The 25861-nt window shown below is 44.3% G+C and overlaps 1 protein-coding gene across 5 annotated transcripts in view; it reads left to right on the forward strand.

Moving 5' to 3' along the window:
• The window catches only part of TEAD1 (TEA domain transcription factor 1), a 252229-nt gene that overhangs the window by 175050 nt on the left and 51318 nt on the right, over positions 1 to 25861 (forward strand). For 2 of the 5 annotated variants that reach the window (XM_054699377.1, XM_037522685.2), the window contains exons 3-10: positions 4628 to 4692; positions 7049 to 7111; positions 7201 to 7263; positions 19714 to 19725; positions 20532 to 20666; positions 21659 to 21705; positions 22561 to 22622; positions 23534 to 23658. In XM_054699377.1, the coding sequence (XP_054555352.1) occupies positions 4628 to 4692; positions 7049 to 7111; positions 7201 to 7263; positions 19714 to 19725; positions 20532 to 20666; positions 21659 to 21705; positions 22561 to 22622; positions 23534 to 23658 (572 nt within the window). The remainder of the gene's footprint in view (positions 1 to 4627; positions 4693 to 7048; positions 7112 to 7200; positions 7264 to 19713; positions 19726 to 20531; positions 20667 to 21658; positions 21706 to 22560; positions 22623 to 23533; positions 23659 to 25861) is intronic. The other 3 variants (XM_037522686.2, XM_037522683.2, XM_037522687.2) reach the window with 3 other exon arrangements.

The following is a 25861-nucleotide window of genomic DNA, read 5'->3' on the forward strand; positions in this document are numbered from 1 at the left end:
GGTGGATGGGTAGAGGAATTAACAGATGGAAAGGCATGATACAGCATGGAATAAGAAAAGTAGAATCTTAGTGATAGAATATAGTGCAAAAAACTTGTCTGTATGTCTGAAATTTCTCGAAATGTTGGGGAAATGCAATCTTCCCTTAAAAACCTAGTTTATGTTCCAGTACTTTGGGGGTGGCTTTCTAGGTTTCCTGAGTTATTTGGAAATAACTTTGCTTTGTAGAACTGATTTGCTCACTTCTCTTAGCCTTTATGCTGGACAGTGAACTCCGTATAGGCAGGTATACTGTCTTCTCTGTATCCTCGAGGCACCAGACAGGCATCATACACAGCACAGAGGAGAGGGTCCCACATGACTTCAGGATTAGTTTAGGGATGTCATGTCTAACTAGAGTTAACTATGTTAAAAGTCATTAAGTAAGGTTTGCTGCATCAAGCATGTACACACATGTGTGCATGTGTTTTAAAAGAGAGGACTAAAAAAGTCAGACTTAACACCATATTCTGATCATGGCTGTAAAACAAGACTGCTGTGTGGACTGTTGGATGCTGCTAACTACATGGGTGATCGTGCTGCTCAGCTCCTAGCCCTTGGTGAGGGAGCCGCGTACCATGATACCACAATTCAAATCCAGGGTCCTGGGCTCTCTGGATGCCCCCATGTGGAGGGCAATGCTATGAAATGTAAATAAGGATGAAGAAGTTCTATCAGGGTCTTTGACAAGAATTCATCTAGAGTCTGGATGATGTTGCCAAAATACAAACAGCCCCTAGCAGCCAAAAAAGAGATTCTAAAATCATTTACAGTGGTATGCTCGTTTCCCTAAGGGTAAACATATTTTAATTTGGGGAAGAAAGCTAGAAGATTTTAATAGACTCAAGGATATGTGATTTTTATTTAAAGGATTTATACATATTTTATATTTCAAACATTTATTTGAAATAACTTGGTCCATGCAACAGGTTAGCAAGTATTTCCAAATTAAGTATGCAGTGAAGATTTAGATTTGATTATTGGGAGGGTTGAAATCTTACTGGATTTGTAAGCAGTATTCTAGCATTTAAAACAATTTAATAGGTTTCTTAGAGCTGTTTTAAGGTGATGTTTTGTTAAGTTAAGCAATTCTAAAACTTAGAAAACAAATACATTCTAAATTAAATAGTTTTAAATGTCTAATGGAACTTCACTGGTTTGTAACTTGAATCACCCATTTGTCAAATGACCCTTTGAAAGACTGTAAAAACTGTAAGATACGTAAGTTGGATTTGAAACTAGGCTTTTAAAAAAAACAAATGAAACCTACATTTTAAAAACCAGGTAAACCTATATATTGCTTCCTGTGCACACAACCACCCTAAAGTCATTAAAAAAAGCTCATATGAAATAAAGGGATTGGGCCTCCCCTGGTGGCGCAGGGGGTTGAGCGCAGCACTGTGAAGCTGTCTGCAGCCTCTGCAGCACAGGTTCCATCCCGGCCACCAGCGAGGGTCCCACATGGTGCGGCAGACCTCTCCTGTCCCACCTGCTGCTCCCCTCAGCAGTGTGTATTTTGTCAGTCTGCCTGTTCTGTTCCCCACTTTGTCTCTGGTGAATTCTCTCACCCTCCCACGCATCTGGCCTGTTCCCCGGTTCTTGTATAAATAAATAAATAAATATTAAAAAAAAAAATAAAGGGCTTAACATTGCTTTAAGGTCACAGTAGATGCTTAGTATTAGTTGTCTTTGAATTTAAAATTTAAATTAGCAATATTCCTTATGGTGTGGCAAGAAGAAACTGAGGAGCTTCAAGTTAATTATTCTTTATGGCTGGAAACCTGCTCAGAAAGAATGAACAGTGGCTTTTGAAAGGTGATCTTGCTCATGTAAAGAACAGGCATAAATGATGAACTTTCAATGAAATGATCACTGTAGCTCAGTATTAGTATTGAATACACAGAAATACTCATTGAGGACAAATTGTAGAGGTAAATATTAGAAGACCTTTTATCAAAGCATGAATTGACATTTAATTCCATGGGGTTGGGAGAGCATTTGCAAGACTATAGGGTATGCAGTCACATGTCACTGTCCTGGATATTAATCTCATCCATTCAGCACAATGCCACAAGAAATTTAAACTAGTTACATGTCACACACTTATCAAGGTATTCTGTCTGCATTCACAGAAAATAAGCAAGGATGGGCACCGACATTTTTGCCATCTGGACAAGGTTCAGATGAAATTGCATGTAATACAGAGCCTTGGATTTATTTTGTCTTGGCCACTCAGACAGCCCTGAGCAGGGTGCATAGTGAGGCTGGGAGCTGGAGGATGCTTGGCTTGTCTGCAGACGTTGTCATTTAGGTCTGGCTTCTGGTAATTAGGCACTCCTAGCTGGGCTCTGCTGTTAGCGAGCGTTTGAGACAAATTGCAAAACCTGTACAACCATCTGAGAGATGGAAAAGTAGACCCGATGACACTACAGGGGATATTGGTAGTTCTCAAAAGTTTGAAAAGGAATGCTTAGAAAAGCAATCCTCAAAACTGAATTTAGAGGCCCTTTTCCTGTGGTTAATGGGTGAGTTCAACCATAGAATCAGGATATGAGAAGATCCTGACAGGTTGGAGTGCTAGGCTTCATTTAACAGGATAAAATGTAATAGAAATAAGTGTAAGATTCTCTATTTGGATCTGAAAATCCCAACTATGTATGAAAGGACTGGGGATAAGGGGAGCCATATGTCTGAGTAGCGTGGAGAGAAGACCTGGGAGTTCAAGGTGATATAAATCAGTAGTTTATTGTGGTCTCCCAAAATCAAATGCAGTGTTAGGCTGCATCAACAGAGGTAGCTATAGAGTATTTAGGATGAGGAAGGCGATAGATCGGCTCCACCAGGGACCTGTCATAGCCAGAGCATCACTATAGTTCTGGGCTGATGGCTATGAAAGAAAAAGAGACAAAGGATAGCCACGGGATGGATGTGGAGTATTCCAAAGCTGGTCACAGATAACAAAGGAACAGGGGAGGTTTAGCTTGGGTACAACTATAGGCAGGAAAACCTGAAAGCTGTCTCTAATATCTGAGAGGCAGTCATGTGCATAAAGGGCCAGCCTTGTTCTTGGTAAGAAGAAAAAGAAGAATCTGGGGGTGAAAGCTATAGGGCATCTCAAATAAGGAGGGATGCTTAATTCTTAAATATGTTTTACGATAGAATGAGCTGCTTCCTAAACTCTCAATGGTTTTAGGCTTATGAGGACGAAGTGTTTTGGAGGTGGGACTGGATGACTCAGAGGTACTTTTCAGCCCCAAGATTCCACAGTTCCTTTGCCTTCCAGACCTAGCAGGCAGGTGGTGAACAGAGCATCCTAAGCTGAGATGGCAGTGTCTTCAGAATTCTCAGACCAGATGTCTTTACATAACGACACTGGTATTGGTCCTTATTGATGCTGCCAGTTCTTTACTTGGCCAGGTGACATCTGCGGAGGGGGTCCCCACTCTTTCTCTGAGGCTGTATTTTCTCGTTTATTCTTTCTGTGTGCTAAGTAGTGCACTGGATACTGAGAAACTTTGAGAAACAAGAGAAAGTTCTAGCCCTCTTCAAGTGTGCAGTATGTCCAAGAAGTGAGACAGAAAGCAGCAATTATACAGCTAGCCACAGAGTCACGATGATGGCTATAATTTGAACCCATGTCTTGTATGAATGGGTTTTTATTTCATGTAGTAGTGACTTAGTATTATGTTTTCCCATTTAGCTTTGGGGATAAGCATTTCTATTATATTATGTTCTTGAAATTAAGGTGATCTATTTTGAGACTTCTCAATCTCCTGGTAGCAGTAGGGATGAGAGGGAGTTGTTTATGCTTTTAGGCATTTTCTTGCCCACGAAGAGTATATAGTTTGGAGGAGAGGAGTCTGGTTTTGTTTTTTTTAACTGATATATTTTATGTGTAATTTGTGTCTACTTTTAGGGGGCATCTGCTTTCATAATGTTTGCTTATTGTACATAAGGTTTTTGGTGACCACAACAGTTCATACTCCTGTGTCTGATTCTAATGGGACTGAACTATGAATACAAACCTGGGTGAGAAGAATGCGTGTATTCCCATCCAAATCCTTCCTTGTATTGTGGCTTGCACACCCATTACTGACCGAAGTTTAAAATTAAATGCCCTCCATCCTAATGTCACCTTGTAAATTTTTTTTTTTAAGATTTATTTATTTATACAAGCACTGGGTACAGTCAGAAACGCGGGAGGGTGAGAGAATTCACCAGAGACAGAGGTGGGAATAGAACAGGCAGATTGACGAAATACACTGCTGGGGGGAGCAGCGGGCAGGCAGGAGAGGTCTGCAGCGCCATGTGGGACCCTTGCCAGTGGCTGGGGATTGAACCGGCACTGCAGAGGCTGCGGGCAGCTTTGCAGCTCAGTGCTCAACTGCTGTGCCACCAGGGGAGGCCCACCTTGTAAATATTTTTATAAACAATTTTGCTGTTTCATTTTTCTGACCTTAGTAGACTTAACAGCTGCAACTTAAAGATTCTTGATTCTGAATTCTCTTCTTAGTTTTCAGAGATGACCTTTTTTTTTTTTTTTTTTTTTTAAGCAACTCAGCTTAATGTAAATTCTTCTTTCTTTCAGGTAGGAATGAATTGATAGCCAGATACATCAAACTCAGGACAGGAAAGACACGGACCAGAAAACAGGTAAAATAACCTACCCAGGAGTTGTGCATGTCAGCGAATGGCCCACCGAGGCATTTTGGCTGCAGTGGCTGGCTGTGCTTTGGCTCCTAGGAGCCCCCAACATGAGTTCCCTGTAAGGACGTCAGTGTTGCAGGTGTTTGAAATTGGCCCAGTCTCAATATTCATCATTTCAGTGACCCATTATGATGTGGTCTCAGTTCTTTTTATACACATATGGGAAAGTTTCACTTCGAAGGACAGCGTATGAACTGCTCTAGCGCTGCATTTTAAAACTTGTATTTCTTTCCCAAACTGTGCATCTGCAAACATTACAAAAGCTGCAGGTGCAAATACACATGCAGTCATGCAATTTTGAGATTTTGTGTGATGTAAAATCCTGGAACAGCCTCACATGAGTCATCATTTCAATGAAAAAGTAACACTAGCAGCCATGAGTATTGGCCTGAGTATGATACTGAACGATGTGCGTCCAGGGAACTGCTGCTCCTTAAGCTATGGCTTTTGTCAGTAGCTGCTGTGACTGAAATGATGTTACCACTTAATACCTCTGGGCAGAGTAGCATCAGGATTTTCTGCCCTTACTCTGGGCTCTGCCTGTCCTTATTCTTTCTGATGCAAAGTAGCCCAAGTCTCTGACCCAGTTCAGAACTGGACTTGACGAGACATTATTGAACTTAATTGTCTAATAAAACCAGGAAAAGAAACGAAGGAAAAAGAAAGAGGGAAAAGGGAAAGAGGGAACAAAATCAAACCTCATGGATGAGTTCAGGGGAAAAAAAAAATTTTTTAAATGTTGACTTTATGCCGATTGATCTGGCATGGATTTTAAAAACTGTAACCTACCACAAGGCAAGCTCAACTGTGGTCTTGTTAAGCCCGAGCAGTAGATTCCAGTTCTCTGCTCAGTGATGAGTTGTTTTCATGAGTGTTTATGACGGAAGAGCTTCGCCCCAGCAGTGCTCCCTGTGCCCGAGCCTGGAGTCAGCACTGAGGGAAGTGGCCTCCTGCCAGGCTCAGAGGAGGGAATGGACTGTTGGGGGGATATTCCCTCCAACAATGGCCCTCATCAAGTCAGACAATCACATAAGAACAAAATTTGGGTGAAAACAAACAAAAGCGGGAGCTGGATAGAGGGGTGAAGAGGATGGGGGAGTTCCTGCTTCTCCAGACATTCGGAAAATGAAAAGATCACAAAAGCAAATTGGGGAAAAGAAAAAAACCAGAATAATTGAAACTCAAAGACAAAGTTAAAGATAAAAGATCATTTATTATCATAAATTTGTTTCTAGAGTTTCTAGAGTGTTTGAAAAGAAGTAATTGCCTTGAAGGCTGAGTTGCTGAACTTTTTAAATGGGAGGTACTAAATTTCTGAAACACACAGATCTAATTCCCAACAAACTGCAAGTACTGGACCTGGCTGTGTGCGGTTCATGAGCTCTGATCACATGCCCTTTATTGAGGGACTCCTGTAAATTTAACTGAGTCCTACTAAAAGAGATGCAAATGTATTTACCCAGTAGAATCATTGTGTTTGAGAACTGGGCTTGGCGTGGTTTCTGCACCCCGGCATCTTGGGGACGTTTCAGGCAGCAGTTGGTGATACCTCTCCAATGTGAATTTGTTGTTCAGCAAATCCGTGTGGTTTTTCAACCCAGATTTTTAACAGGATGGATGGCTGGCTGTATTCACACTTTTCGCTTTGTAATAATATGCAAATCCACTTGGCGCCCAGTCAATACCCAAAAGAGTGGAAGGATTAATGATATTTATAAGGGCAAAAAAAAAAATGCTCTGCTAACTGGGTCTTTCCATTTCTCTTTGAGATCTAATTTACATGTCAGTATTATTTTAACATTTGCTACAGAATCCAGAGCTCTTAATGAGATCAGAATATAACCGACAGCTTCAGCTTTTTGATTCCACAGAATGTGCTAATTTATGGATAATCTCTTCTAAATTGAGAAAAAAGGGATTTTCCCTCCTGATACTGAGAAGCTATAAATATTTTCATTTACCTCTACCCCAACCTTCTAAATTTTATAAAGAAAACAACCCCACTCTCTCCCTCTCATCCCATGCCCGTGTTTCTCCCGGGTGAGAAAACTAAGAGTAGCCTGAACTTTCCTCGGGAACCCAGTCACTGCAGAGGTGACCCAGTCTGAAAGCTTAGAGCTGCGCTGGGGGCTTGGTCTGGCTGGGACTTTACTCCTAACTGCAGAGCTTTGTTGAGATGCAAATAACCTCCCCCTACCCCCCACCCCAAACCCTCCCAAAGAGTAGCGATTTTATATTTGATTTCCTTTTTTTGTTTTGTTTTGTTTTGTTTTGTTTCCCTTCATAAACCCGAACAATGTAGGTGTCTAGTCATATACAGGTCTTAGCAAGAAAGAAAGTTCGAGAAATTCAAGCCGCCATTAAGGTACGTCTGGCTTGCCCAGTTGTAGGGGGCTTTTCATCTCCATGGTTACAGGCTTTTCCTTTGTTTTCCTCCCTTCCCCTACCCTGCAGGTGTCTAGTCACATTCAGGTTCTTGCCAGAAGGAAATCTCGTGATTTTCATTCCAAGCTAAAGGTATGCGCTTTCCTGCTTTTTGGCTTGTGGTTGCTATGCATCTCACTTCCTGTTTTCCATGGTGACTGGTGAATGCCTGGTGCTGGGATTCTTGTAACCTAGTTTCCTCGCATGTGAGAGCTGTTTACATTTCTTTGTGTCTAATCTCTCTGTTTCTGTACTAGCCTCACATTAAGCTGGTTGTGTGCGTGTGGGAGAGTGTGTGTGTGTGTGTGTGTGTGTGTGTCCCTAATAACAATGCAAATGCAGCAGAGAGCTGGTCTTGATAACTTTTCAGCACAGAAACATGATAAATTTTAACCTTTAAGCATCCACTAAGCAGCCCTGAGATAGGAATGGGAAAAAAATCCAGACATACAAAATTCATGTCAAAATATTTAAAAAGAATCACTTCCACAGTGATCACCATAAAATTATTTTTAAAATATTTAGAAAAGTTATTTTAATTTGTATTTTTGATATATTTTTAAGACTACTTATGAAAAGTGTGCCTTTTTTCAGAAAATTTTTCATGTGTTCTTCCAACAGAGTTTTTTCCACCAGATTTCTTTCACATTGCTTAATATTATCTTTTTAAGTTATTAAAAAAGAAATTGGAGGAGACCTTTAAAAGCAAAAGGTGGATCTTAAGAGATGGGAACTTCCGCTCTTAATTTTTTTTTTTTACATGTACCTTATTTTCCAGTATCTTAAATTATGTTTCTAGCAAAATTGGAGGCATGGACAATTTTTTTAATGCAATTTCCTCCTATTTTCTCCCCTTCCAGAATTTGCAGTAAAGCACACATGACTTCCCCGCCCCCCCATGATCCCATGATGCTTTATTTTAGAAATGCAAAGAGACTGTAGTTTGCATGGAGGAGATATACTTTATAATCACAATGAATTTCTAGATCATGTTGTTGCCTTCCCCACATGCCTTTTTTTTTTTTTTTTTTTTTTGGGTAATTGTTCTGTTCTGATTTTCCACATACAATAAGGAAATTTCTGGTTTTCTTTGAAAGCACGAAGTATGATACCACAGCACTGAGTTTTGAACACTGGGTCCCTTCCCAAAGTTGCCCAGCTTTTTTTTTTCAATGTAAACAAGACTGGCTGTGGAATAGGAGTAGGGACGGGAAGGAGCATTTGGGGTGCCCTTTGCAGTGGGCTGGGCAGCATGCTGGCTCGCTCGCACGTGTGGCTGATGGTGGCTGGCTTTTAGCTGCACTGGCTGAGCAGTTGGAAGACTAAGATAACTTCATAGATCCTGCTTTTTAACCAAAGGTGCAGTCCTCTCTATGTGGATGTAACTACCCCAGTGTTTGCTCAAATTCTGACTCTGTTTCTAGTTTCTCTGAGCTAACGAATTAATGATGTACAAAGAGGTTGACAGGCATCAATCTGTGTTTCCATCTGCAATGTTATGAACTGCTCTATTTCTGCACTCTTGTGTGGTTCCTATAGACTCAGCTGGGCATGCAGCCTCAAGCTGAAGCTCTCTAGGTCACAAGGGACCCCCAAAGGATGCAAAAAACATTCTTTCTTACATGGTGATTTTAAGACTCTTCCGCAGTGAAACAGTTTTGCCATCACATTGTATACACACACACACACACACAGAGTTTTGTTTGATTTTGTTCTTTAAAAGTAAAGGAAGACTCTCCTATCATCTCCCACCGCCTCACCCCTGACCCACTCTCCTTTGGGGCAAGCAATGGGGAGGAGGAGGAGGTGGAAACAGAGGCAGCAGCATAGCAACTGGCTCAGGATTTCGGCTTCAAGAACCACCTCCATCTTCCTGTTGTTCCTTTTCTTCCTACCACATTGTTCTTGGAAATGGTGAATCCTTGGTTTTTCCTATCAGCTGATACCAATTGAGTGTTCTAGGCCTGGTACTCCTCATGGGGGCGGGGAGGTGGGCAGTTAATTGCCAATCCCCTATTACAGAGCCAGCCATGCAAACTGGGGATGTGAAATATGGGGCACTGCTAGATAAGATTGGCGAAGTACTGAAATAAAACATGGAGGGGGAGGACCCGGGGTCGAGTTGCACAGAGAAAGTACTGTTGAGTTTGGTGACTGAAAGACAAGGAATTGGGGTAGGAGAGCCTCTTCTGTATCTTCTCATTTACACTCACTCTGAAGTGTATTCCACTGGTCTAGATTTTTATGAATAATAGTTAGCAAGCCAGGGCTCCAGGAATTGAACTGATTGCTACAAGTCCCCCAGCCTAGTAAGGAATGAAATCAGGATTTGAACTTGAATCTTTGTGAATCCTAAATCACTTCGCCCTAGGATGGTTTCATCTATTGCAGGGGGCTCTCCCCAGCAGGTACTGTAGGAAACCTGCCCCCACTCTCATGCCTTGGAAATGTACAGGTAGGCCCGGGTACCAGCCCTTCACTAGACGCCTGCATCATAGAAGTGAGGTGGCTTTTGAACTTTGTGCCCTTGGTCAATGTGGACTTAATTTGGAATGTATGGTGGGGTGGTCATAAAAAACTCTAATGATGTGGTCCCAGCTACAGCTCTGAGAGTGTGCGGGCAGTGGTGGTAACTTAAGACTGGCTGCCACCTGCCTGGCAGATCTGCAGCCTACCTCCATGGGCATTTTATCCTGAAGATTTGTTGACCCCATGGGTAAGGGGATCTCACTACTCCATCCACACTTCCTTGTTCAGCTCTGGACTTGACCAGAACATTGGAGGGAGGCAGGATTGAGCATTTCACTGAGTGTGTTGTGAGGTCGAGCTGATAGCCATATCTTCTTGGCTTCCCACTCTAACTAATGAGATAAACTTGCCGTGCAAAGTTGACGTCATCCCGTAGACAATAAGGATAACTTCTGAGTGATGGTGGTGATAGCAGGAAGTAGCCAGGCTTACAAGAGGTGCTATGTTCTGCCCGAAGTGTAGCAAGGCTTCCTGGTAGACACGCTGACCATCTTGGGACCTCCCCTGAAGGCACTGCCAGGCTTCCTTCTCCACATGCATATGTGGAAGTCAGAGGACTGCATATGTCTGAGGGGGACAAAGGCCTGTGACTCTCTGGTGAAAATTGAAGCCAAGTTAGCATTTCCATGTTCTTCCTTGCAGTTTGAAAAGTGGGTTACTCAGAACTGGGACTCCTGCCAGATGTAGTGTGCATGCAAGTCTTCTTCCCTATAAGCCACTCTCTACTTCCCAAGAAAGGATATAGTAGAATCTTTAGATTGGGGGTTTCAGTCTATTTTAAGCACCAAAACTCATGTTCGAGATAGAAATTTTACTTGAAACCTTCAGTATATAGACAAGTAAAAGCTGTTTTAATTGACGCTCACCCTCTCTCGTTCTTTGCAATGGCCTCTTTGGCAGTTCCATTGAATAAGGTTTGCAACACCACACTTCTTGAGGCAGGAGAAGGAGACTGCCTATCAACTGACCCTCCAACCTTGATAGGACAGAGTGTCCCATTGAAAATTTATATTTTTCTGCATTCTGTAGCCTGTTCTGCCATATTTCTCTGAAGAAAACAGACTCAAGAATGAGAGTGGTCATTCACCTCACAGTTATGGATGAGTCATCCTAGCTACAAAAGCACGCTCTTGAAAATCAATTAGAATAAGTTCCAAAGGTCAGTCTTATGCCTCTGCTAATAGCAGTGGTTCTCAAAGTGCTTGTATGGGGCTCGGATAAGCCCAAAATTTGTTGACTTTAATTTTAATTTTTAAAAAAATATTTTTTTAAAAGTTTAACATTTCTACAAAGATTCGAACTTTCAAAGTGCAGAAATGATTACTTAATCCAGTCCAGGTGACTTTCTGTTGCAAGCCCAGCATGTGTTCTAGGCCTGCTAGTAGAGGCCAGGCATGTAAAGTGGAATAAGGAGAGTCTCTGTTTGAGGAACACTAAACTTTTTTGTTATTTTTGGCCAGGTTTGAGGGAAATACGAGATTTCCAGTGGATTGTTCCTAGCTAGGGGGCCCTGCAGTAGACACTTAACAGAGTAGTGTAAAGGCCGCCCAGTGAAAAAAGAATGATTAATTCTGAGTGTAGAGAAAGGCGCCATCAGGAGTGAGCAAAGAGGAAGGCAGTGAATCTCCAGAGATGGGGGGGGTAATTTGGGGAACCATGAAGAACCCCATCTAGTTGGAGGCATGGAAGGAGGCCAGAGGAGCCTAATGGGGAGGTGCGCTAAGGAGTGAGGTTCCTCTGTGGGCCATCTAGATCTATGCTTTGAAAAGGTCTCTGGTCGTTTTTGGAGGATAGCTGGGTGGGAGGCGACACTGGAGAAAGGGCGACTAATTCAGGGGCTGCTTCAAGAGTGTACATGAGAGGCGTGCGGGTCTGGCAGGGTGCTGACACACCTGGGCCCACTCCGAGGCCCTCACGGACCTTGCCATCATCCTTGGCTGGCTCTCATTCTAGGCCTCTCTGACTGCTCTGCACTCTTTCTTCCTCATTAAAATTTTAAAGAGTAAATTATGTTTAAAAGTTCTATCCTTATTAAGTCTGAAAAGTGTATACCAAAAGTTTTCAGAAAGATTTTCAATAGCAGCATTTAACACTGAGCTTATTAAAGGTTAGGGTCTCTTAAAGTAATGGCAATTAACTGAGTGTATATCAAAATTCACTATGAAGTTTTTGTTGTTGCTAAATTTAAAACAACAAGTAAACAAGGGTGGAGAGTGATGTGTGTATGACTCGTTCATGTTTGTACTATCCAGAAATGATTTTCATTATGACATAGTTCCTTTAAATTTTTTAAGTGAAAAAAAAAAAAAGGCAAGAGATTATTTTAATTTTTTTGTAACTTCCTCTAACTCCTACTTACCCAGCCAAGCTCAGTTCTCCCCAGACCCCCCATCATAAGTGTCTTTCCTTGCCTTTTATTTCCCTGAGCATATCTAAGAAAGAAAACTTTCTTCTTTAGTCCCTATCCTTAAATTAATTTAGATTTTTACCCATTGTCTACCATGAAATTTGTGCTAAAGCCACTGGCGTGAAATGAGACTTTCCTCCACAATTTAAACAAGTCTAAGCCAAGATAGACTTAGCCAGCCCTTCTGGGTGGCCCTGGACACAGACTGTGACCATAAGGGGGAGATGTAAGGGACAAGAAATTCCAGGGCATGGTTTCAGTGGTGACAAAGCGAGGTGAGTAGATGAAGAGCTAGGCGCAGACACTGGACAGTGGGGAGAAGCATCGAAGGGGTCAACACGATGCAGCAGAGGATAAAGAGCCTAACAGGATTAAGAAAATGCAAAGAGTGTGTGCCAGAAGTTTGGGCATTAATTGTATATACTTTCAGTTGTGGGTTTTGGGGGGATTTAATGGTTTTAATCTTCCTGACTGAAGTCTAAGAAATCAACCAGAGCTACTGCTGGTCTTAGAAGAGAGCTGAGCTTTGAAGGCACTATATCATGGTGATGGGAGCACCATGTGTTTGGCTTCTGCACAGACAAAATCTTTTTGACCCACTATTCTTAAGGTGCAAAGCAGGTTTTGGGTGATCCACAGTGTTGTGACTAGGTCTAGTTCATAAACTCTAGAAGGATCTGTGCAATTACTATGGCTGTGAATAATTCCAAGGATACTGAGTTGGAGATCTCCCTGAAGCCTTGTGTCACCAGCTGCATCTACAGCTGTGTCACCCACATCAGCTTCACTCATTGTCTCTGATTGTTCCCTTTCCCCTATGATAGCCCCTTACTAGAATCCCTGAAGGGTAGTGAGAGGCACCCTATTTGAGCCTTTTGTGATACAGTCTGAGGATTGGTCTAAAACTTTAGAAATTTTTCTCTACTTTGAATTATTTTACTTCCCATTAATCCATCATAACTATTTTTTAAACTCCAGGTTTGTTGTCCAAGCTGTAGAAAGAATGCAGACATATTCTCTATACATGAAACAGTCTTTTATTTCCTATTGAGTTCCCACTTAGCGTCTCCTGTTCTGGGTCTCTATCTCTGTATGTTTGATTGTCCAGAGAGGTTGTCCAGGCCGTGCCAGGAGGCCTCTCTGTTAGCAATAAAAATACAGTCCTTTAGTTGCTGACTTTAGTGACTGGTGGGAGCCACAGCTCAGCTCTGCAGACCACCACCACACTGTGGGCCATCATCTTCCCATGAAGATGAGGCCACTTCTGCCTTGCATGTGTGTTGGTGAGTGTGTCATCTAAGCAGTCCTAACAGGGAGGAAATCTTTAGTCTGCCCTAACTTCAGCAGCAGTACATCTTAGACAATAGATATATTCATGTCAAGCTTTGGATGTGTATTAAAAAGAAAAAAACTTGCTGACATTGCATCATCCCAGTAAAAAAGAAAAAGCCTGAGCTTCCCCGATTGTGTCCAGTCTTAGTGACTAATTTACGAGCCCTAAGTGTTACTCCCCGAGGCCATTTTCTTCATTCTCGCCCTTGTGGCCTTTGTGATTTGATTTCTGAACAGGCCATTCTTTCCAATCTGCCATTCCTTCCAATAAACAGAGAGCTTAAAGTTCAAATTGTTGATTTAATTCTCTTGAGGAGCTCAAGAACTTTGCTGGAATATTGTTAGGGTCCATGCTGCTGAATCCTGTTGGTAGTGCCACGGATTCTCCAGGGCTGGGCCTGTCCACGGGAAGACAATCTTTAATTCACCTGGTTGTGCTCCCGGTCACCCCTCTGAGCCATAGTGTTCCTTCACAAGTTGGCGGGAGCAGTATACCAGGCAAAGGAAGCCTGAAACAACCGCCTTCTTTGTCTCAGCACTGAGAAGCTTGGCCTTGTCGGGTGATCTGGAAAATGACACACAGCCTTTCCTTGCATCTCCCAATCGTTGGGGGAGTCATTGCATTCATGACATGTACCCTCTCGCCTGAGTTATACTTACACTACTTGTTTTTAATTTAACCAAATTAAAACTAAGATGGGAGATACTTCATTTCTCCTGCTTGGATGTGATGGGATTAGAACTTCTCATCCATCATCTGGTGATGCAGGACTTAAGAGTGAACTAAAGGACTGAAGACATTTTCTCTCTGAAATGAGCCAAGTTTGGGGTTTCTTTTTAAGGGCAACAGAAATAGTCACTTTCTGCATTTTTATCCTTTCCTAGCAAAACCCCATTATTCATCAGTCTCCAAGGTAGACAGTGCCCTAGAATTACAGTGATCCCCGAGATGATGTCCCTGGGACCTGAGCTCCTAAGCATTTCTAGTCTCAGGCAGGATCAAACACGGATGGTGCCCTGGACCGAAGGTTCATTGAATGTCAAGGCTGCAGGCACCGAGCTGAGTGTTTGATGCAGTTCTCAAAGCAATCCTGAAGGTAGATGTGGTTCTCTCTGCTTTACACATGAGCAAGCAGAAGCTGGCAATGACTAAGTGATTTACCCAGGGTCACTGTTCTGAATTTTGTCCCAGGGCTAACTGAGGCTGAAGCCCAAGATGGCATGTTGCCTCCCCAAAAAGTGCTGGCCGAGGACGAGCACTCCCTTCCCTGACTTGAGATGTGCCTGTATTGTCTGCCTGAAACGGAGCCTGCTTTTTATTGTGTCTGTGTCTGAATTAAACTGGGAAAGTGAGTGGTGGGAGCTAGTACTCCCTCTGGAGCTAAACTCGAGCCTGCTGCCAGCTTGGGTTCCTTTGACCTCTCAGGGGAGAGCCACCTCCTGCTTCTTACTGTCACCTCCCAGAGGAGGGGGGGCTGAGGTCAGAAGGGTGCCTTCTCCCCCAGAGCACAGACCTGGCATTGACTGCCCTAAACTCCAGGCTTCTGGTGGAGAGTGAGCAGGCACACCTACAGAACACAAGGGTTCTCATCTACAACATTAGGATGCTAAAGCCTCCCATCAGAATTAAAGGAGACACTATTGACAATTATAAAATACTAAATATAGCTCAATACATTAAAAAAAAAGAACAATGATAAAAGCCTTGAGAATTTTTTCTTTGATGTGAATGGAGTCTTTGGCATTTGGACATACAATGAGCTGAATTAATTGCTCCTCATTAGATAGCAGCTCTGGAGAAGTATGAATGTGCCTTCTCTCCTCCGCATCAGCTATTGCCTGGCCGAAATAGCCCCCTTTTGTATTTATTCCTGCTTTCTCTAATAATAAGCAAATTAGAGATCATGGCTAGAAAAATTCAAGTGCCCTCCATCCTTTCTCCAAACCACCATAGAGTTTTGTGATGTTTATCTGCTCAGGAGCTACTACTAATAATTGCAGAGGTCATGTGAATCCACACAGTGCAAGATTAGAAACAACATCTGCAAAATTACTTCTTAGCAAAGTAGTTTGTGTTTTGTCTTTTTCTGAAAAAGTGATTTTGCAAGCAGATTGTCTTTTCTCCCTTACTCTGTTGTGTTTTTTTTTTTTTAAATATTGCTGGAAAAGTATATTGAAGGTGGGGGGCATATTTAAGAACCATGAAGAGTTTTTGAATCCATGGTCTTTTTTTAACTTTAGATATTTTCCCTGGTGTACTGGTAGGCTTCCTTATGAATAAATTAGATTGGAGTCTTAGCTTTAAATTCTAAAATAAGGCCCTTGAGTAAACTGTTTGGAATCTATTGATCTGGTCTGCTCTTCATTAGCGTTTAGTCTATGGTAACTGCAATATCGTACATTCAAGCATGTTATTAACCTTTTTATATTATATTTATTATTTATTTATGGCTAATGCCTAAAAATTATGAGATGATTGATTCCCCAGAAAAGTCAAGAGCTGGGGACACATAGGAGAGACGGGGTAGGGAAACAAGATTCCATAATCGTCAGAAACTAACTCATAAAACATCCCGAGTTTGAACAGCTCTTCCTTCTAGCCATGTGCGCTTGAGCTACCCTGTCTTCTTGTCATGTATATTACATGTAGACATTTGCCAAACATTGTGTACATTTCAACCATAAAAAAGGAGGCAGCCAGTGGAACCCAGACTTGTGGCAGCTGCCCTTGCTCTGCTTCATGAAATATGAAAGCCTGTTTACTTAGTAACATTGAGAATTTGAAAGGTTTCAGGCTGAGAGTTTATTTGTAGCACAGCCTGCTGGACGCCTTGTAATTGAGGCAGCGAGGGTATTGACAGTATGTGCCCAAAATTGAACAGTAAAGAAAGTAGACTGGGTAAGGAGACATGTGCCCCGAGTTAGGGTGCTTTACCCCCATTTTTAGGTCACACAGACTTTGTTCATCCTTTTCCCCTTCAGTAGTCTCTGGATCCATGTTCCCTGCTTCATAATATGTTTCACATTCCAGGTCATGGGCTTGGGTTAGGCTTTGGTCAGAAAAGGGAGATTGACCTTTTTTTCCCCACTCCCAAAACATTCAGTTTCTTGTGGTCTCATTTTTTGTAATCTTAAGGGGAGAGGAGCTTAAAATCACTAGTAAGGAGTCAGTGTGAAGTTGTCTAAATGTTTTCCTGGGACACATCTTTCTTGTCCATGCAGGCCCTCAAGCACAGAGGCACACATTCAGAGTATCTCCTGTAATCTAAGCCATCAACAACTGTAACACAGTATTGACATAATAACAGTCTTTCATGATAAAGCAGCATGCTCATCCTTTGTAAATCTCATCCACATCTGAAAAATATTGGTGTGAAAAACATTGTAGAATAAAATTAATATGGTGTACAAATGTGGCCTATATTTTAAAATTTACTTAAGTTTCAGTTCTTTCCCTCCTCCTCCAAACTCCCCCCACATACCTTCCCCTTTAGTCGGGTGTGAGTGTGAGGACAGAGTGCAAAGTTTAAAAGTCCAAACTAGAGTGACACAAAGAAGCAGTTTACTCAGTTCTGACACTAAGAGTTAAATTTTTTTTCAAAGCCAGATATGTATCTCTAGGCTGCAAATGACAACTTAAGAGTTCCTTCCCTTGAACTCTCTCAGCTCAGCATCCTTGGAACTCCCATTTCAGCATGAGTGGGTCTCACAGCCAGGCTCTCAGTTCTGATTTTGAGATCGCCCTTGTGGTGCTTATTATCTGCAGGGTTACCTTTCCATTTTGAACAAAAAAATTTTTAATCCTTTTAATTTTCAAATATGTATCATAGATAAAGGGCAGATGTTATAAAATTGAGTAGTCAGATTTTCTCTTCTACAAAAGGGAGGAAATCACTGGAACAGACATTTTAGTCCATTTGCAGAAAATTGCCTATTCTCAAATAGGTAGGTCAAGCACAGAAAGAACTTCTACTTGAGGTAAAATTTCTTTTCCACACTTGGCTTTCTCTCTATTAGGACAGATGGTTGAGAGCGGCCCAAAAGTTAATATCCTGCTATCTTTTCACTGGTCTTTAGCTATATGTAGTAAGATGTATTTTCTTACATAGGAACTCACACATAGGTACAAATACCAGAAGACTTGAGGCCAACTGTATTTTGTAGATGAGGAAAATTAGAGAGTGGTAAATGACTTGCCTGGAGTGGAACAACCCATCAAAGTCAGGCAGAGGTAGGTTTAGAACCAGGTTCCCCAAGGCGCCTACACACACACACACACACACACACACACACACACACACACACACACACACTACTGGCATAGACCAAGTGGGTGCAGTGGATGCAATTGATGGCTCTCCTGCTTTTGAACTTTTCATTTGGGATCCTAGCAGAAGGCTGGGTAATAAGAGAAGCAACCCTCACTCGAACAAAAAGAAAGATTGTTCTGAAGTTGTGTGACTTAAACAGCCAAGGCGATGATGCTTCTCCTTCCCTCATTGACTGACTTTCTTTTTAAAAGAAGAAAGTATCATACATTGGTGACCGTTTTTGAAGAACTTTCCAACAAGCCTTGCAAAGGGAAACATTTGACACAACTCAAGTGGAGTAAGCTTGGGCTGTGGAGACGTAGGGAGCTGATTTCCGTGTGGACCTGGACTTTGGATGGCAGGGCCACAGCACCCTGGTGCACAGAGGTGCCCTCTGTGATTGGGCAAGCAGAGTTGTTTGTCAGCAGCATTTTGTAAGCACACAACTCTCAGGTGTGAGAGCAGTGCTCTGCTGTGCTTTTGAAATAGAGCCAAGTCCTCAGAATTCGTCTCAGCCAGCCAGGCAAGAAGTTGGGGCGTCTGACTTCCCAGCTCCCTTGAGCTGGGTCCTGGAGAAGTTATCAGGTGGTTCATTGTTGGGAGAAACGCCTGTGGTCACACCTGTGCCATTTCTTCAGTTTCAGAAATCACCCCAAGAGCATTTATAACCTCATTAGGGCCTAAGGGGCTTGGGGACTAGAGTTCAAAGAGAAAGAGGTGAGTTTGTACTGATGTCAAGGTACTCTTTCTTGACAGCGAAGGGAGAAGAGGGAGTGGGGCTGGAGCTGTGCTTTCCATTCGTGACACGTGGAGTCCGTCTGAGGTGATGATGAAGCAACGGGCACCTCAGCCAAATAAGAGTAACTTGATGGGCAGTGAGATCTCTGTGTATCATAAAACTCCCCCAACATTAAGATTTGTCATTTTTCTGGCATCCCCAGTATCTGAAGTGTTTCAGATCTCAAAAGGAAAAAGTTCGCTGCAGAAGCTAGCATTAGTAGAACACTCAGAAGATTAGCCAGTGGGCCCACATCTGGAAGAACCCCCTCTAACCAGTGTAGCAGAAGCATCCCTCCAGCCCCCTAGGGCCCTTCTGTGGGGGACCAGCATTCAGGGGCCCTCCAGGTGTGGTTCAGTGACAGTACCTGCCCTTAGAAATGTTCATAACGACCGTGTGCAGCCCAACAAGCTGCAACATGAGACTCCTTATATTTTGTATTGAGAGAGAAATACATGAAATAGTATAAAACTCCTGCAAATGTTGGGCTAGTTACAAGCATTTCTAAAATTCACACTGTTCCTGGTAGTTAGGGGGTAAAATGGTATCCTCACCTTGGAAGCGCCTAATCGATCTTTCCTGTAAGTTCTTAGTAGTTGTTGTGTAGATTTTGATTTTTTTTAAACCTCTTTCAGTCTTGCCTTTGGCACCTCAGCATGTTTATTCATCACCTCTGGGTAAATCTGTAACTGTGAAGCCACCTCTCAGCTGGTACTCGGTGTCTTAGCCTGAAGCCTCCCTTGACTTCCCTCCCTGAACTCTGAAGGGCAGCTGTAGGGGGCTCTTCTCATTCTGAGGTCACCACTGAATTCCTGCTTTGATGGAGCCTGGCCTGGTATAGATTGTACAGACCTTCTACTCACAGCCAGAAGAAGCCCTGCGGCACGATATGGGCCTGCCCCTCATCAGGGGTCCGATCACTCCTCCGCTTGTCCCGGGAGACCACAGAGCCCGCTCCAAAGAGTTGAGTTGCCTTTTCGATGGCTGCTGCCTTTCTAGATCGCTAGCTGGGTTGTTCTTCCTAAAATGTGAAAAACAAACCCACACTCCTGGCATCCCCAGTATCCTACACATCTTATTATACCCCACTATTATTTGTTTGCATACATATATTTTTAACTGAAGAAGAAAAATAACCCTGCCTTTGTACGCAATCCTTTTAACAAATTGTTTATTATTGTATCCAGGTAACAAGCATGGTAAGTATTTTCACCAAATTGAGTATTCTGTATTTTAGCTGTGCTTGGCAGACTTTTTGGCTAGCTTTGTGTCATCAGCCTTGGCTTTTCTTTACAAAATAAATAAATAAAGAGCCATTTAGGAAAGGAGACACCACTTACCTGTAGCATCCCCTGTGTCCTCAGCTTTAGAGAGAACCTGTGTAGCCTTAGACCTACGGCGGGGATATCCGAGAAAGCATGCACCCCGCCAGCATGCTGCTTGGCTCCACCATTGCCCCTTCTGTCCCCTCTGCTTCTGAGCCTCCCCCACCACATGTCTGTGGGCGTCCAGGCCCGACACGACTCCAGCCGCCCGTGGGGCTGTGGCCCGTGACAGCACGCACGGACAGGGCTCCCCGCTGTGGATGGTCCTGCTCCAGATCCACCACCACGCCTCCCTTCACCGCTCCTCCCACTGTATGCTTCAGAGCAGGGCTTTTAAGTTTTCCTTCCTGGCGTATATGTTAAGTAATTGGAAAAATCTCCCTTTGGAAGCTGGAAAAATAAATACATTGTTCCCTCTACTTAGAGGCTTCCCATTCTGTTGGAAAACGGATTAAAAATATTTTTTTAAACCTGGCTACTGGGTATTCTCAGTAACTGTTCAGAGGTAGTGGTAGGCTGAGTGTGTTTAGCCTTCTGCCTGTGTTTATCCGTGCATGTTTGCTTCTCTGGCCTCTTTCGTGGCTCTGTATTTTAGTCCCTGTGCTCGTGGCTGTGCCTGTTGAAGCTGCCTGGTAGCCATGCGTCCTGTACTAAGTCTGTGTGTCACTGTCACCCTCAAGGATCAGACTGCCAAGGATAAGGCCCTGCAGCACATGGCCGCCATGTCGTCAGCCCAGATTGTCTCGGCCACTGCCATTCACAACAAGCTGGGGCTGCCTGGAATCCCACGCCCCACCTTCCCTGGGGCACCAGGGGTAAGTCAGGGAGGGAGGGGGCAAGAAGCAATGTGGGGAGGAAAAGCAAAGGCTGGGGAGAAGGAAGCGAAGGAGGAGAATGAGAGGGGCGAGAGGAAGGAATCTTAGTTCCCTAAGGCAGGGGATTGTCTCTCTGGTGCACTTTTGGTTGTGATCTGCCTTTTCTGCTGCTTTTCCTGTACCTTGTTCCCTGTCCCACTGTCCCAAGGTCCTTTAATAACTACTAGCCCTTATAGAGACAGGATTCTATTGTCATTATCACTTTGCACCTGCCACAGACTGAGAAGCTTAATGTTATGATCTCATTTAATCCTGACAGTCATCTTAAATGCCTCTTATTGTTATCACCGTTTTATAGATGAGAAAACGGAGGTTACTAAATAACAGAAACAGTTTGGGTATCTTCATCATAATCACGTGGTTAGTAATGTCTAACCTCAAACCCAGGGCTGGGAGTCCTCTCCAGCAGGGGTCGGCAGGCAATAGTCTTCAGAGACGACACAGCACGTGGTGTCTGCATTGCTTCTGGAGTTCCCCAAACCTCTGGTTTTGAAGCTCACAGGGCCTCTTGTCCAAAGCTTTGCCTGTGCCTTCTAGGGCCTCTCGGTTCTGTAAACCATGGAGGCAGGGAGTGTTTAGAAGGAAGAACCAGGAGAAGGATGTGTGGCTGCCTGGGTAAAGCAGTCAGAATATTGTGAGTCTCCTTCAGTGCACCCAGAATCCTGTTAGGTGCCAGGAGAAGAGATAGCTACATACCAGTCCCTGCCGTCAGGGAGATTTTCAGGAAGAGAAGCTACAGGGAGCCCCGGGTTGTTAGTACAAGGATGTGGGTCATAACTGTGTGTGCCACTGTGACCAACGACCAGGTCGCTCCACAGCTGGTAGATAATCTGACCTTGCAGTCTCTAGCAGAGGTCGCAATGCGTAGACACCCTGAACTGTGCTGTGATGTGAACTCATAACCCTGAAGCCTCTTGCATTTTGCCTTCCAGTTCTGGCCAGGAATGATACAAACAGGGCAACCAGGATCCTCACAAGAGTAAGTCTGAGAAGGGGCTGCCACTGACAATGGGCTGCTCACTGGCCATCCTGGGGGAGAGTTTTCCTAGGCCCAGTCTGCCTTGGGCTTGGGAATAGAAAGACCTTGTAATATGAGACCCCGAAGTCATGCGCCATTGTTATCCGCCTCACCTAAGCAGGAAGGGACACTCAGATCCCCAAGAGGCATCCACTCCTCCCTCTCGAGTGGTAGTGGTCAGCCAGCTGGAAACAGGGAGGCTGCACCCTCCACAGGCCCAATCCCTTGGTGGCTTTGACAGGCAGAGCCTAGGGTCTCCCTGAGAAATGTCCACCTGAGAGAGGATGGAGGGGTGCTCTCAGCACCCTTTCTGTTCTGACTTACCCTGAGGTGGGGACCATGTATAGAAAGTCCTTCTGATGCCTTGAAGGCAAAGGAAGCAAGCTCAGTAAACTGGAAGATAAGAACAGCCTGGAATAAAAGCAGAAGGGAAATCCTGGCTATAGATTCCCCACAAGAACTTGAGCTATTTGGCCTGCAGAAGGAGAGCTTGAAGCATTTCCCAAACTTACTGTGGAAATGGCAATCGCTGGCCTCTGTCTCTGCAGGAAAGGGTTCAGAGGCAGACACCACAGCACGTGGAGGTCAGGCTGGTGTCTATCCAGCTGGTGCCGTGGAACTGGTAGGAGCTGGTGGGTCCCTAGCACCCTGCTGACCCTTCTCCATTAGAGAGAGTGACCAGCTCCTCCAGCAGGGAGGGAAGCTGATAGTGGGGACCCCCAGCTGAGTGTGCAGTCCTGAGAGACCAGGGCCGGTGTGGGGAATAGCTGCTGCTGTGGTCATGGCTCCTGACTCTCTCCACCCCTTTGTTCCCAGCGTCAAGCCCTTCGTGCAGCAGGCCTACCCCATCCAGCCAGCGGTCACGGCCCCCATTCCAGGTGAGTCTCCATAGGACTGCCTCTCAGGAAGCCCCTAATGGACATTCCACGGCTGCAATTCTATCCCTCTTGCAGAGCCATGGAGGCCCCTCCTTGCCACAACCCTTCTTAAGACAGGGATTACCTGGGAGCTGAGAAGGAGCATAGGGGCTCCCTCCCACCTCCCCATCTCCCTCGGTCACCTTCTGAGAGCTCCACAGATGAGCTTTTAAAGAAATAGGAAGCCTGACCACTTTCCCTCCTGGGAGGGACACTTGCTGCGGCCCCTCCTTCTCATAAGCGGACTGAAATGAGCCAGCCAGGTCTGGAGGCCACACTTGGATTTTAGTCACCCTTTCTTTGATAAGTGGATTTTAATTCCTAGTTCTCTTTCTTTAAAGGCAAGCTTGCTAGGAACACAGTGCACACAAACTAGAAACCGTGACTCTGACCAGCTGTCCCCCACCATGTTCAGAATCGCTCTGGATATAGGAGCCCCAAACTGAAAATGCACTCACATGCTGCCCTCTGCTCCTGGGCCACCCTGAGAGAATTCTCTAATGCTGGTTGACTGCAGCTAAGAAAGGAGGTGGATAAACAGGAGAAGCTCCTGGCTTGTACTGGTCTTCCAGGAGGTTGTTGGAAGCATTCATTTCTGACTCCTCAATCACCCTTGCCTTGTTCTATCCTGGGTCCCTTTGTTAGGGGCAGGTGACCTCATGCCATAGCTGGTAGCCATGCAGAAATTGGCATTAGGAGGACTATGTGTGCCTGCTGGCCACCACCTCCAGGAAACTTGACCAGACCTCTGCCACCACCTAGTGTAGTTTCATCCCAGATGCTGCTGGCCTTCCTCCTGGGTCATCCGTTTTGTAGAGCCCTACCCCAAGGGAAGTGAATGGCCAGGTGTAAAGATGACTTTGGTCTTTCAGGGTTTGAACCTGCGTCGGCCCCAGCTCCCTCAGTCCCTGCCTGGCAGGGCCGCTCCATTGGCACAACCAAACTTCGCCTGGTGGAATTCTCAGCTTTCCTCGAACAGCAGAGAGACCCAGACTCGGTGAGTATGTCTGAATCCAGGACCCGTGCCCCAATACTGTTCCCTTTTCTTCACCTCTCCCTGCCCTGGTGCCTGACAGATAACCTGTGTGAAAACAGATCTGGGGAATAATAGCCAAACTAGCCTTTCAGTTAAGCAAAAAAAGGTATTTCTATTGCAACTATGTAGAACTTTAGAACTAAATGTTTTTGGGTGCTCTGGATCTCAAACTCCAGGGAATACTGAAGCCAAAGAGAAGGGTCTTAAACTCTTGCATTTGGTAAAATGGAGCCGCAGGTAACATTTATTGAGTCTTGCTTGCCATATGGGTGGTGCTTTGCAAAGCAGTGTGTGTGTGTGTGTGTGTGTGTGTGTGTGTGTGTGTGTGAGAGAGAGAGAGAGAGAGAGAGAGAGAGAGAGAGAGGTCCCATTTTTATTCACACAAAACCCCTTAAGGGTTCATGCTGATTGATAATTGAGGAAACAGAGAGGTTAAGTCATTTTCCTAAATCCCATAGGTATTCACTGATGAATTAGAGATTCTAACTCATGTCTTTAGAGCTCAAACCTAAACATGGAGCCATTATTCTAGACTGCCTTTACAAGTCCATGTTTTTTCAAGAGACAAGTCATCTTCTTAAGAAGAAGAAACAAAGTGGAGTTTTAACAGTTTGCCGTGGAACACAGTGCATTATAATATTATGAATACCAGTGATGCTGGCAGGTGGACTCTATTTGTCATTTTCTTCTTTTCTCTCTCCCCCGCCCCACTGAGTGCCCATCATTCCATTGTTTCTCAGCCAGACCCATCACTTCCCATACATATGCGAGCCTCCTTTCTTTCTACCCAGCAAGCCCGGGACCCTTTTTCACTCCCACTGCTTGGCTGTGAGTCTGAGCATTGCATCTGCGTGTGGGTGAGCCCAAGGCAAAAATCGAAAGAAGCATTGGTGTGTCTTTGGAATCTTCACCAACTCCTTTCCATATTCTCCACTGATCTCAGAGACTACCAAGAGCTCATAGGTTCATGCCATGCTCTCTGTGTATTTGCCACTTTGCTGTCATTCTCTTATCAGCAAAAAGTGTCCTGAGAGTTCACTGCGTGCTGTAAATAGCTGAGACACTAACCAGTCGGCAGTGACCTCTCCCAGGAGTACCTTAGCTCAGTGGCAAGCCTGTGATGGTGGAGGAGGGAGATGCTGCGGGCAGAGGGTCCTCCATCAGCTATCACCAGAGTGGGGGCTCCGGGGAACCAATGTATCGCTCCCCTCCCCCTATGTGCCTGTGTATAAGTTGTGAATTCTGAGAGCTGGTAGAAAAATAGAGCTTCAAAATTAGGGGGCAAGATGGAGAAAGGTATAAAATAAGTCATTGGGTTCACGGAGGCAGGTGATGGCTGAAAATCCCTGTCTGTCGGGGCAGTGAAATGAACAGATAGACTACCTCCGTGATGGTGGGCTCCTTACTTTCCAGGAGGGGTAGGTCATTTTTTGGCTGAAGACTGTTGTTTGGGCCAGGTCATGCCTCTGTGTTCCCTAATTCATGTGCTTATAAGGCCGTTGCCTGCAGAAGGTTGTGTCGCTTCTATTTTCCACTTCCCTGTGAAGAAACTGAGGTCCAGATCCTTTAATGACACACCCAGGGTATTCAGCCAGGAAGCAGGGGGACAGGAGCCCAAGTCTAATTTTTTGTACAACCTCTGAACTGCCACCAGTTTTAATGTTCTCTTGAATTCAAGAGTTCAGTCTGTGTATCTCCTCTGTGAGCAAACCTCTCTCTCTTTGCTTGTGACCACGTTTTAGAAATAAAGCTCTAAGGCACTGGGAAGCAAGAGCCCCCAAGTGGCCATTGTGTCCATGGTTAAAAGACTACAAATATCTTATCAGAATAAAAATTAGGGGGCAAAATGGAGAGCTCAGAGCTCAGAATGCCCACCCAGTTAGTTCCTCATTTTGTTGTTAATGTTGTTAATAATGGGCTTGTTGACACTTTGAATCACCTGAGAGTCACTCAGTCCATTCTACAAACATTTAGAAGCATCTGTATGTGTAAGGTGTCAGGTGGGGGTATGGGGGAGGGACCCAGGGCTGCACAGGCAGCCACTGTCTCTGACCTTGTGGGGATAAAAAGAAACAAATGTTCCAGAGGGGATGACTCTGAGTATATAAAGCAATAAGTGAAAGTGGGTAGATAAAACTCTACCCACAAAGTCCTTAGAGTAGAA

Source organism: Talpa occidentalis, unplaced genomic scaffold (assembly GCF_014898055.3).
Source record: "Talpa occidentalis isolate TD23 unplaced genomic scaffold, MPIMG_talOcc4v2.1 talOcc4.3, whole genome shotgun sequence".
Taxonomy (NCBI): Eukaryota; Metazoa; Chordata; class Mammalia; order Eulipotyphla; family Talpidae; genus Talpa; species Talpa occidentalis.